The following is a 13,236-nucleotide window of genomic DNA, read 5'->3' as shown; positions in this document are numbered from 1 at the left end:
CCTTGCCAGAGGAGGCTGTGAAGGCTAGGACTATAATAGAGTTTAAAGAGAAGCTAGATAATTTCATGGAGGTTAGGTCCATAAAAGGCTATTAGCCAGGGGATAAAATGGTGTCCTTGGCCTCTGTTTGTCAAAGGCTGGAGAGGGATGGCAGGAGACAAATCGCTTTATCATTGTCTTCGGTCCACCCTCTCTGGGGCACCTGGTGCTGGCCACTTTCGGTAGACAGGATACTGAGCTAGATGGACCTTTGGTCTGACCCAGTACGGCCGTTCTTATGTTGTTATTGCCTGCAGTTCATTGTTCCTGGTCAGTGGGAGCTGTGGGAAGCAGTAGCCTGGCCTGTTGGCCACTTACTGTCTAGCCCTGCTCTAGTAAGAACTATCCAACAGCTGCTTCATGGATTCTGTGGAAGAGGCCAACCCACACTCAAGAGCCCCTCAGTTCCCTCCTTTGTCAGTTCTTGGGAAAGGAAGCAGCAACAAGGATTATAAAATTTTAAGAAAGGATCTTTGGGAATAGCATTCACATGGCTGAGCCCCCCTGTCGCTGGTTATCAACAAACTGTTTGCATTTTCTTGGGCCATCATGATTAGAAAGACAGAAGACTATCATAAACTTCATGGAAGACTTCTAGGGGCAAAAAGTCCTTCGTTCAGTCAGGCTACTCAAAGCAAGAAAGCTAATTATATGAAGATGGTGTGCAGAATCTGGCCCTTTGTGAGGGCTGTGGAACATATTCCAGATATCATCACTACATCTTTAATTCCAGTTTTGGGTTTTGAATGGCTTTGAGAGAGACTTTTAACTATTTTATTGCAGTTATTATGCCAATGCTAATTGTATAAATGGCCAAGATATGTCCTTTGTATCTCTGCTTATCTTGAGCTAGAGCGCCTCTCAGTGTATACCAGTTTGTAGCTACAACACTTGATACTAGTGTTCTGATTATATGTGTGCATTTGTTTTGTAGTTTGTCTCATATACTTCTGCATAGATAGGACTGTCTTTTAATTTGCTTTGTGGACTGATTGGTCATAATTTAAATTCCATTTAGATCAACTGCTGTCATGAAGGAAAAACATGATGGTTTAATGCCTCTCAACTTAATAAGATAGTTAAAATAATTTTAAAACTTTGTTTAGCATATGTGAAAACCAGCATTTTAGGTCTGGTTGAAAATGATGTAGTTTGGATACTGTCCCCTTACTAAGTAACTCTTTACTGTAGTAGACTATCATTTAAGTTAATGCATTTAAAATATTTTATCTCAATAAGCAATGGCAAAGAAAATCAGCACCCTTTAAAGCTACTGAGATTTACAGTTTGCTTTGAAATTGGTTTATTAATGCAGAGGTGGAACAGTTTTTTTTAAAAAAGCTGAAGGATAAAAAAGCTAGTATAAGGCCACTGTGATGGCTTGAAACTCTTGGGCTAAATTTGTAAATCTTGCTGCAGTTTATATCTGTTTATTTCTACATAGTTCATTTCATTATAAAAAAATGAGATAAGCAGCATGGTTTCAGCCTCAAGAATATGATTGCTGAAAAGATCCAAGGGCAAAGATATATAATTCTGTTTAATCCCTGCAGCTTTGTTTATGCTACATGAGTGAATCAGGAGCTAGCTCTAGAAATGGGGCATCCATTAGACTCTACATGTGAAAGTGATATGTGATATGGGAATGCGGGTGGTAGAACTAATATATGATGGTGGATAAGAGAAGGACATGTCCAGAGACAAGTCAGATGAGAATTCTCCTCCCACCCAGCAACTGAGAAGGAGGAAAATGCAGCAATTCCTCCTAAATGCTGTCCCTGTTTTGGTGGCTCCAAATTCCATGCATCTGTGTCTGGTACTCTGACCTTCCTCTGCCTTATATGTTGCCCGCTACTTTCTAATACCAAAGGCAAAAGGACGTGTAAGGCCAATCCTAGGCGTAAAGAACCTCAACTGCTATATGGGGAAACGGAAGTTCAGGATGGTCACACTAGCCACCATAATCCCTTGCCTGGATCCAGGAGACTAGTTTGTTACCCTTGCTATGAAGGATGTATATTTCTGCGTCTTGATTCTTCTATGTCACAGGCGTTACCTCAGGTTTATAGTAACAAACAAGTACTACCAGTTCTGCAGTGCTACCCTTTGGCCTGTCCTCTGCTCTGCAAGTGTTTACCAAATGTGTGGCAGTGGCCTTCCTGCACAAGAGAGGGGGCCAGGTTTTCTGTTGTTTGGATGATTGGTTGCTAAAAGCAACCTCCAGAGAACAGTTTCACGCACACATGGACCTTGCCTTAGAACTGTTTAGAGCCCTGGGCATTCTCTTCAACAGGGAGAAATTGGTTCTGAGTCCAGGGCAAAGAAGAGAGTTTATTGGGGCAACCTTGGACTTGACACAAGGGAAGGCATCTCTTCCTGGGACCCGGTCTCAGGTGATACAGGACTTGGTATGCACTCTCACCTAGTGCCTTGTCCCAATAGTGAAGGTATGCCTCAGACTTCTGGTTACATGGCATCATGTTGCCCCATGATCAGATACATGCATCTGCACCTCAGACTCTTGCAGGCTGACTCACCTTGGTCTTTGTGTCAAGACATGATAGTCTAGATGTAGTGGTATCTATTCCCCACAGGGTGATAGAGTCCCTCAAGTAGTGAATGAACCTGCTGACCCTGTCACAAAGGGTGCAGTTCGCCCATTTAGTCCCTACTCTAACCCTAGTAACAGAAGCCTCAGACCTAGAGCGGGGGGAACTTGTTTGGGCATCCTGAGGACCCAAGGTCTGTGGTTGCCCATGGACTTGGCACTTCACACCAACATAAAGGAATTGAAGGCAGTCAGCTTAGCCTGCCAGCTATTCTGACCCCCAGATGCATGTTGGTGTGTATGGACAATACGATCACTATGTTTTATATAAACAAGCGGGGAGCGGCACAGTTGTCCCGACTGTCGCTAGGCTCAAAATCTGTGGCACTATTGCATAAAACACAAAATTCACTGGAGGCTCAGTACCTCACAGGGCTGCAGAACACACTGGTGGATGCCCTCAGTAGGATCTTCATGGTCCATGAGTTCTCTGTCAGGGAAGATGCAATACACTCAGTCTACTGCATGTGGGGGACTCCCCATCTCGACCTGTTTGCTGCTCTGGAGAACAAAAAGTGCAGGGACTTTTGATTGTTCCAAAAGCAATATCAGGGTTCCATGTGAGATGTGTTCATACTCCACTGGGGAGGAGGAGGGAACCTCCTGTACCTGTTTCTCCCCCCTCCCACCCCATATTCCCACTGGTGCATTGGGTCCTACTGAAAGCCTTCAGGGACAGGGCTGGTCTAATCCTGTTGGCGTCGGCATGGCCGCATCAACATTGGTTCCCCCTCCTCCCCCCCGCTCAACTTGTCAGCGGAGGCCCCGATAGCCCTCCCCCCATACTCGGACCTCTTGATGCAGCATCCAAGGAATCTCAGACACCCGGATTTGCGCTCATTCCATCTCACAGTATGGAACCTGGATGGTTCAATCCGCTAGAGCTTCAGTGCTCTGCCCAGGTGCAGGAGGTCCTCTTGGACAGTAGAAAGCCCTTTACCAGGGTGGCATATTTGGCCAAGTGGAGAAGTTTTTCTACCCAGTGTGAGGAGCAGGACATCTCCCTTAGGCAGGCACCTATTCCGGTGGTGTTAGATTATCTATCTATTACGTTTACGGGCACGGGGATTAGTGGCCTCCTATGAAAGTACACCTGGTGGCTGTGTCCACTTTTCACCCAGGGTTGCTCCCATTCCCCGTTTGGGCACCCCATAGTGACTCGTTTGAGGAGGGGGTTGGACAGGTTATATCCATTATCCTTCACCTGTACCTACTTGGGGCATAAACCTGCTTTTCAATAAATTTATGGGACCACCCTTTGAACCAGTGTTTGAGTGTTCACTGCTTCATCTTTCCATGAAGGTGACCTTCCTGGTAGCCATCACCTCAACAAGGAGTGTGTCTGATTTGAGGGCCCTTTCCTCAGAGCCCCATTTACCTGGTCTTCCATAGAGATAAAGTGCAGTTCAGGCTGCACCCGTCTTTCCTGCCAATGGTGTTCTCCCAATTCCATCTAGCCCAGGAGATCTTCCTCCCAGTTTTTTATCCTAAACCACACTCTAGTGCTATGCAGAGAGTGCTGTGCACATTGGATGTAAGGAGGGCCTTAGTTTTCTACATTGATCATACCAAACCATTCTGGAACTGCATGCAGCTGTTTGTGGCTATAGCAGAGCGAATGAGGGGGCACCCAGTCTCTGTACAGTGCATATCATCCTGAACAGTATGGTGCATATGCACCTGTTATGACTTAGCAGGTGTCCCACCCTCACCGGTCACAGGTCACTCAACTAGGGCACATGCCTTGTTGACTGCTTTTGTGGCACAAGTTCCCTTACAGGGTGGACTCGTGGTTCTCCATTCATACATTCATAGCCCACTATGCTATCAATAAATTTTCCAGGGAGGATGTAGCTATTGGAAGGGCAGTGCTCCAGTCTGTGATTCCTAATTCTGACCCTATTTGCATGGGGTAGCAGCTTGGGAATCACCTAATTGGAATCAACATGAACAGGCACTCCAAGAAGAAAAGACAGTTACCACTTTTCATAACTGGTGTTCTTTGGGATGCGGTGTTTACATCCATTCCAATACCCACCCTCCTCCCCCTCTGTGGGAATAGCTGGCAAAAAGGAACTGAGGGAAGGTCAGGTTGACACTGGTATATGTGCTAATGTAGCAGTGCCATTCTAGGAGTCTCCAGAGCCAACCCTACAGGAACTGCTAGGGGAAACGTTTCTGATGCTCATGCACACATTGCATACGCCTGATTGGAATGGACGTGAGCAATACATCTTGAAGAACACTAGTTACAAGAAGAAGTAACTGTCGTTTTTTCAGTGTTAATTAGACTGGTGTTTCTCAACCAGTGGTAGGAGTACCCTTAGGATTACTTGAGAGAAGTCTGGTGGGTACTTCAACACAACTGAAATTTGGAAAAAAATGAATTTTTGTTAAGTTTTACGGCGCTTTGTTGTTTTGTACTTTTTACCCCCACAAATTTCATCACCCCTCTGGCTACGATTGAGTTGTTTAAATGTGTTGCAATGGTAAAAAAAAAAATTGTCTCTGAAAACTGTAGGTAGTGGGATACTTATACTTTTTTTTTTTTTTTTTTTTTAAGAAAAAAGGAGGTACTTATAATTTTTTTTCTTGAAAAAGGGATACTTTATTTAAAAAAAAAAAAGTTGAAAAACACTGAACTGGACAACCAGTGCATGCACATCCAGAAAGGGAATCTCTAATGTGGCCACTACATGGTGAAGCAGCAGCATTACACTTTTCCATTCTCTAGTTCAGTGTTTCCCAGTTGGTGCTCTGTGGAACCCTGGGGTTCCGCAAAGCAAAAGTAGGGGTTCTGCGAGGAGCCGGCACTCCCCTGCTCCCTCTGAAAGAGAGAGAGCCGCTAGCCAGCTTCTTAATGAAGCAGCACTCTTGTTTCCCTTTCCTCCCTGGCAACGCAGAGGTGTAGGGAGGTGAGGACAGAGGGAACAGTTGTTCCCGGCTGGCACGCTAGGGGGGGTGCCAGATAGAAGTGACCCACAGCGGGGAAGGAAGCTGGTGTGCGATGCCTGAACAGCTGGGGCTGTAGCATTCAACTTAGTTCTGTGGCCTTTCTGCGCTGTGGAGGAGAACGGGGGAGAGTTCAGGAGACCCGGGGCTGCGCAGCTCTGACTGTGCAGGCAGCATGTTCTGCCCTGGGACTCCCCGCACCCTCCCCACCCCCGCAGGATGGCATCGCGGAAGTAAGTTGCTGGGGTGCAACAGCCCCTGCTGCTCAGGCAGTGCACACGTCAGCTGTTTGGGGAAGGGAAGTTCAGTCGCACACTTCTGGAACCCAGAGGTGCTGCAGGATTGCCAGGTACTTGTCCCAGCTGCCCCTGGCCCCTGCTGCTGCCTAGTCTCTTCTTCCCCCCCCCACCCCCCACCACGAGTACCCTGTCCCTACCAGCACTGTCCCCATCACTCAGCACCACCCTGCCACCCACCCCAGTGCCCAGCAGGACCATGTCCCTGACCCCAGCACCCTGCCACCCGCCCCAGTACCCCACCACCTGTGCCAGCATCCTGCCACCCAGAACCACCCTCGCCCCAGCCCCAGCATCCACTAGCACTCTGTCCCCTGGCCCCACCAGCACAGTTGGGACCCCATTAGTGAAGCTTGGGGGGTTTTGGAGGTATGTGGGCTTTTGCATCTCACTTGTGTGGCCCCAACTGACTTTTCTGTGGGTCAGAGACCCTTAACTCAAAACAGGTTCCTCGCCCCTCTCATAAATAAAGACAATGCTAAAACCTTTTGAGTTTGATATATTTTATTTAAAAATGGAGCCAGCCCAACATGCCCCTATCTCACTGCAGCATCATAACACTCCTGTACCACCTGACCCCAAATCTCAGCCTATTATACACTGGAGCCCCCTGTCCTGAGCCTCCTACATCCCCAAACTCCCGCATCCCCACATCCTCAGTCTTCCACCACAACACTCCTGCACTATCCACACATCACAAATCTGTATCCTGAGCCCATCACACTCACAACCTCCTTACCCTGAGCCCCTCACATACCCAACCCAAACGCTTGCACCCTCACATCCACAAGTCCATGGCTTGCTCAGCACCCCAACCTTCCACCTGAGCCCAACACTCCCAAGCCTGGAGCCCCCTCCCCCAGCCACCATCCCCGTCTCCGTCATCCAAATTCCCTCCCAGAGCTTGCACTTCTCACTCCTGCCCACATCCAAATTCCTCATTCCCACCCCAGAGCCCATACCTCCTGTCTCAACCCAGTGAGAGTGTATAAGGGGATAGCAAGTGATGGAGAGGAGGGGAACAGAGGATGAGGCCTCAAGGAAGGGGTGGGGTCTTGGGGAAGGAATGTGATTTTCATGCATTGGTGGGTCTCCCCCCCCCTTTTTTTTCCTTGACAAATTTAGGGGTTCCTTGACATTTTGAAAAGCTGAAAAGAATTCCATGGCCAAATAAAATTGGGAAATACTACTCTAGTTTATCAGGTTTTTGTTAGTTTGTTTTGATGTTCTAACCTGATTATCAGTTGTATCGGATAACCAGCATTCTGCTGTATTTCTTTGGATTACTGTAGCATCTAGGCATCCTAATTATGAACCAGCACCCAGTTGTGCTAGGCTCTGTACAAACACAGGATTTGAAAGAGAACAAAGAAATGGCTTTAGGAATGTTTACAAGAAGCTCTTCTCAAGTGTGTGTGTTGGGGGGGGGGGGGAGATGAAGGGAGGAGAGGAGAGGAGAAGAGCGGGGGAGAAAGGATGTTTGGTGTATGATAATTTAAAAAGTGGGCAAGGGAGTCAATTGTCAACCCCCCAATACTGAAGGTTCAGTACTTCATGAGATCTAGTGAAATGCTATGGATTTTCCTATATTCTGAAAAGAGTTATAGATAAAACACAAAAGACCTGATTTTCAAAGCACCCACAGCTCTGTGCACGTCAGTGAGAGTTCTGGGTGATCTGTTCCTATGAAGAGAGCCTTTAATTTTGTATGTTTTGATCCTGACATATTCATTGTTTCTTTATATTTAGATGTAAATCTGCTGTGTGGGTTAACAGAAGCGATAGAGTGTACTTACTGTTGTTCCAATCTAGGTACACAGGCCATTGTGGGTTCTTCTGTATCTAGTAATTGTGAAAATATGCCCATTAATATGAATTTAGGAATCTACCTTCAATCCAGCTTTAAAAATAATCTTGATCACATGCTTTATGTTTTCACATTTTAGACCAGGGCTGGGGGCCGCTGACCCATAGAATGGGCAGTGGGGGCTGGAGTGCCATCGCAGTCTCCCCATTGTGGAGGAGGAGGAGCCCTAAGCCCTGAACACTGGATCCAGACAAACCTAGGACCACATCTGGCCCTTGGGTCTTAGGTTCCTCCTCCCCCCATTTTAAGCCTTCAATCAGCAATGTATGTGAGCGTGTGCCTACTTCAAGCAAGTGAATAGTTCTTTTGAAGCCAACTATGTGCTGAAGTCCCTTCCTGGATTGGTAGCCTTAATGTAAACGTATAGTCTCACTGAAAAGGCACTGAGAATTTTTAAGTATTCAAAGATGTTGATATATATTCTAACAGTGATTTGCAGTAAGGTAACCTAATGACCAAACCGTGTGTTTTGGGCATGTCTTTTACAGGTAGGTTACAAATACATGGTTTTGTCTATTATGTAATTTTGGTTTAAGGTCCGAGATACCCTTTGCAAAATGTTCTTTAATTACAGGACTTACAAGAGAACAAAAGGGCTGTAAATTGGGGGTAAGCTTCATAACAGTTTTAGATGCAAGTAACGTTGTTTGAGAATATATAATTGAAAATGTTTATGTCTATCTTAAAAGTACATTAAAACTTTGTAATGCCTTTTTCTAATAGGAGGGAAGGACAGACGAAGTGGCCTCATTCTGACAATTCCATTATGCCTTGAACAGACAAATATGGATGAGCTGAGTGTTACCCTAGACTATCTGCTAAGTATTCCAAGGTGACTAAGTAACTCTAAAGGTGTTTGTTGCTTAAAAGCACTAAATGTTTTTATCTTCCAACACAAAATATATTTTACAAAGTAATCAGAGATAGTCAATTATTTCTTGTCAAGGTCCAAATTTCTTGGTCAAGGTATAGTTATGGTCCAAACGCCAAAGAAACATTTTTTTCATGCTACAAATACAATAATGATAAGTACATTGATTTTTTTTTTCCTCCTGCTGGATGTTTAGTTGATTCTTACCCTTAATGTAGACTAAAGTTCTGATCCTGCAAATGCCTACTACCAAGCATAATGCTTGCTCATGTGAGTAACCGTGTTCGAAATCAGTGGGATTATTGCAATAGTAGGCTCTGTGCTGTATATCTGAGTTTTCAGGAGCTAAACTTTTTAAATTGAAAAATAAATTAAAATGGGTAAGAGTATACTGATTATTTTTAAAAAAATCATAGTATATGAGCACAGGGTTTTTTTTTCCTTCTTTATGTACATTTGACAACTCATTATAAGGGATAGAAAATATGGCTTAGTCCCATAATGATGCAGTTATAGTAAGCTAAAATATATACATGTGAAGTAGTAATACTGTCTGTGTTTGAGCAATGACTTTCTAAATTTTTATATGTAGAGCTGGCACTAATGTGAATACAGGCAGTCCCCGGGTTACGTACAAGATAGGGACTGTAGGTTTGTTCTTAAGTTGAATTTGTACGTAAATCGGAACTAGCGTCCAGATTCAGCATTTGCTGAAACTGACCAGCGGCTGACTACAGGAAGCCCGAGGCAGAGTTTCTCTGCCCCAGGCTTCCTGGAATCAGCCACTGATCAGTTTCAACAGCGGCTGAATCAGGACGCCTGGGGCAGAGCAGCTGGGGTGTTGCTGGGTTGGTCCAGTAGCGCCACTCCTCGGCGCTACTGGACCAACCCGGCAGCACTCCAGCTGCTCTACCCCAGGTGTCCCCAAGTCAGCTGCTGCTGAAACTGATCAGCGGCTGATTCCAGGAAGCCCGGGGCAGAGCAACTCTGCCTCGGGCTTCCTGTAGTCAGCCGCTGGTCAGTTTCAGCAGCGGCTGACTTGGGGATGCCTGGGGCAGAGCAGCTGGGGCGCTGTTGGGTTGGTCCAGTAGCGTCGAGGAGCGGCGCTGTGGGAACAACCGGCAGTGCCCCAGCTACTCTGCCCCAGGGGTCCGCGAGAAAAGCCTGGTTTGCTGGGGGGGGGGGGAAGGGGCAGCAGACCAGGGAGACGCGGAGCAAAACCGCAGAGGACCCGGGCGGTGGGACTGCGGTGCGTCTGGGCGGTCCCGCCACCCGGGTCCTCCGCGTCTTTGCTCTGTGTCTCCCTGGTCTGCTGCCCCCCCCCCCCCCAGCAGACCAGGGAGACTCGGAGCAGCTTTTCTTGCCCCGGAGGACGCGGGTGGCGGGACCGCAGCACATCTGGGTGGTCCCGCCGCCCACGTCCTCCAGGGCGAGAAAAGCCCCGTTCTTAAGTATGGATCCGACATAAGTCGGATCCGCGTAACCCAGGGACTGCCTGTAGTTAACGCTTTCCAGTGTATTCAGTTGTTTATCACTTGAAAAAGTTAACTGTTGAGGCTGAAACTTCCTATGCTGAGTCATTTCACTGAGAAGCTCGAGCCTTCATGTTTAAAGCAGGGACTTAAAATTGAGCAAAGATGTTATCCTGAGTTGGCCAAAATTTGGCCAAGTTAAAAGCCTCTGAAAATTGCCACATGCACATGGTCAGTTTAGATTTACTAGACCCCAGCAGCTAAATTCTCTGAATATTCCGTCTGCATAAGCATGCTCTAGCCCATACTGTAGGCTGAGCAGGACTCTCTTTATGCTGCTAGATGCTGTGGTACCTGGCACTGGACCTGGGAGCAAAGAGAGATTTTCTGTATGCTCCTCTTGCTGTAATCTAGGCAGGAAGGATAAGGGTGCAGACACTGGCCACTGATAACATTAATGCTGGCATTTCCTAATATTTGAGTGCTTGATTTTGTAACCCTAATGGTCTTTCACATTTTTTTTTACAAATATATACTACTTTGAAAAATATTTTTAAATTAAATTTATTAATTAAAAAGGGAGTAAATAAGTGCTTCCAGTTCTTCTGGCTAGCTTTTTTGTGTGTTGTAATTAATGGCCCTGAGTCAGAAGAATACATAAGTGCATGTTTAAAATGTAAGCCACCAGCCTAAATGTTTTCCTGGATTGGTAACTAGATCAAGAGATTTAGGAACAAAACTTGGAAGTTGTATTCTTCACTCTGCAACAGACTTCCTGGGTGGCTTTAGGAAAATTAACCTCTTCGGTTAATGATAAGGGGAACTGCAGTATAAACACAAAATATTATAAGTATTTGGTATTCCAGAAATTGTTGTTTAAAAAAATTGGTAGTAGTGTACAAACAAGTATGCCTGAACAGTAAAAAGGAAAAATGTTTTGTAAGTGAGCATATTTTAGCTTTTAGGGAGATTTTTTAATAAGTAAAATTGCAAAATTCCATAGCAGTGTCCTGTTTATAAAATGGCTGTGATGAAAGTCAGTAATAACCAAGCTAATCACTGTGATAGCTGACACTTTGTTCCTTGTATCTTCTTTTTTAGTGAAAAGTGTAAAGCTAGAGGATTTACTGTGATAGTGGATGGCAGAAAATCTCAGTGGAATGTGGTAAAGACAGTTGTTTTAATGCTCCAGGTAAATCATTTTTTATATATTCACAGTCAACAGATGAGTTTTATTGATGGTAGTCAAAATGCTGTGTTACTGTAACGGCTGAAAATTCTTTATAGGTGAACCGATATTGTGATGTAATTACCAAATATATGCTCTTACAAAATTCTGTGCATCTCAAAAGGGGGTTTATATATTTCTATAGAGAGTTATTCAGATTTTTCTCAACTGAGGGTCATCTCAAGCTATTTGTTGAGAGGCCAGGGTTGTGCAAAATAGAGCAGATTGGTAACTGCCTTCTTTTTAATATGGTAACCTAGAAATGATAAAAAATCCCACTTGAGGACATCTGTTGTGTTGTGAGCACCTGAGGAAATCCCCCAGATTTTTTGATAGTGGGAGCTTCTGAGTAGACTTCTAGGAAAGTTTTAAATAGAGGATGTTGCAGTATTTAGATTAGAAGAGGTAATTGTGCCTATTGCGCCCGTATTAAAGAGGCATGGTTGTACCTACTAGCCAGTCTTTCATGAATGATGATCCTGGGGTGCTGAAAGTTCCTGAATGAAGGAAGAGAGGTAGAGAGAAACCTGAGGCTGCAAACTGTTTTGGTGGAAGCCAGGCAGCTATCCATTATAGATCAGCCAGTTTTTCATTCCCACTCCCTCCTTTCTTTCCACTTAATCCAAGTAGCCGATAGAAGAGGGTCTCTGCTGGGTTTGTTTTTGTCAATATCCCTGTCTTTGATCAGGCCTGGCAAAAGTAAGGAATGATAGTCTAGGTTAGAGGAAAAGGAAATGTAGAGCTTATTATCAGGTTATTTATATTGTGACTAGGGATGTCAACGAGTAGATGACAACACAACCGATAAGCCTGGGTTTATTGGTTAATCCTATCGAATACATGCATCCCCTTACCCTTGCTGACTCTATATATCAGAGAGAGTCGGGGGAGAGAAGAGGGGGGCGAGAGCTGGTGCCCGTGGGGAGCTGGCTTTAAGCCTGCTCTATAAAAGCATTGGATCCACCTGTGCCTCACCCCCGCACTGCTTTCTCTGATAGAGAGTCAACATCACGGAGGTTGAGGCGGCAGGCGGGAGCTGATATGTGTGGGGATCTCACTTTTAGCTGGCTCTCTGCATATGCTGGCTTTGCAGATCTGCCTGCCTCCTGCAGAGGCAGCGGGGGGGGGGGGGGGCGGAAACGGGGGATGGGATGACAGGAGCCACCATCCTCTCTTCTCTCCCCCTATGTTGCTGCCTCTTTCAGAGTCAGCAGTTTGGGAGGGGTCAAGGCAGCCTGTTGTGACACAGGCTCTATCCACAAAAGCTGCTCTGTGTCAACAGTCCCTGTCTGCGGGGGCGGTCCAAGCTCCCTGCGGACAGGGGCTGCTGCTGCAGAGCAACCTCTGTACACAGGGAGCTCGGACCCCCTGAGGACAAAGGCTGCTGCCACCCCGAGCTGCTGCTTCTGATATAGAGGCAGCAGCGCGGGGCGACAGGCGGCTGCTGGTCTGCACAGGAAGCTAGCTTTTGAACTGGCTCCCCTCACAGACTGGCTCCTGTCTGCCATGTTGTGCTGCTGCCTCTAATACAGAGGCAGCAGCAAGGCATGGCAAGGGGCTTTCTAGGAGTAGGGCAGAGATTGCACTGGCTGCTGGCCCCACCTCTGGCCACTGTTGAATAGCCGTTTAGCCACTAAAATTTGTTATGGTTACATGGCTATTCAATGACACACTATCTAACATCCCTAATTGTGACTGCATCTCTGCTAGTAGCCTCACTTGCATGTTGAGTGTGCTAAAAAAATGGAATATTTGAAAATATCACTTAAATCAAAATCTGTAAATAAAACAAGGTCAGAAGAAACTAGCTGATATTACATTATTAACATGGATACGAGTAGTGCTTAGGAGCTCATTGTTCAGAACCCCCATTGAGCTATGTGTTACACAAAGTCAGAAAAGT

At 45.8% G+C, this 13,236-nt stretch overlaps 1 protein-coding gene and 1 long non-coding RNA gene across 5 annotated transcripts in view; one reads left to right on the top strand and one right to left on the bottom strand.

The window, feature by feature from the left end:
- SESTD1 (SEC14 and spectrin domain containing 1) overlaps positions 1 to 13,236 on the top strand; it is a 129,414-nt gene that overhangs the window by 49,223 nt on the left and 66,955 nt on the right. For all 4 annotated transcript variants that reach the window (XM_075933735.2, XM_075933734.2, XM_075933733.2 and 1 more), the window contains 2 exons: positions 8,486 to 8,594; positions 11,207 to 11,297. In XM_075933735.2, the coding sequence (XP_075789850.1) occupies positions 8,486 to 8,594; positions 11,207 to 11,297 (200 nt within the window). The remainder of the gene's footprint in view (positions 1 to 8,485; positions 8,595 to 11,206; positions 11,298 to 13,236) is intronic.
- The window catches only part of LOC142830199 (uncharacterized), a 58,839-nt gene that overhangs the window by 4,702 nt on the left and 40,901 nt on the right, over positions 1 to 13,236 (bottom strand). The window contains exons 4-5 of the long non-coding RNA XR_012905233.2: positions 7,692 to 7,737; positions 3,014 to 3,148 (exon numbers count right to left, since the gene is read on the bottom strand). This is a non-coding gene — a long non-coding RNA (uncharacterized LOC142830199). The remainder of the gene's footprint in view (positions 1 to 3,013; positions 3,149 to 7,691; positions 7,738 to 13,236) is intronic.

Source organism: Pelodiscus sinensis, chromosome 7, assembly GCF_052426305.1.
Source record: "Pelodiscus sinensis isolate ZL-2025 chromosome 7, ASM5242630v1, whole genome shotgun sequence".
Lineage (NCBI taxonomy): Eukaryota > Metazoa > Chordata > Testudines > Trionychidae > Pelodiscus > Pelodiscus sinensis.
Note: the sequence above shows the minus strand (reverse complement) of the source record. Positions and strands in the feature narration are given on the sequence as shown.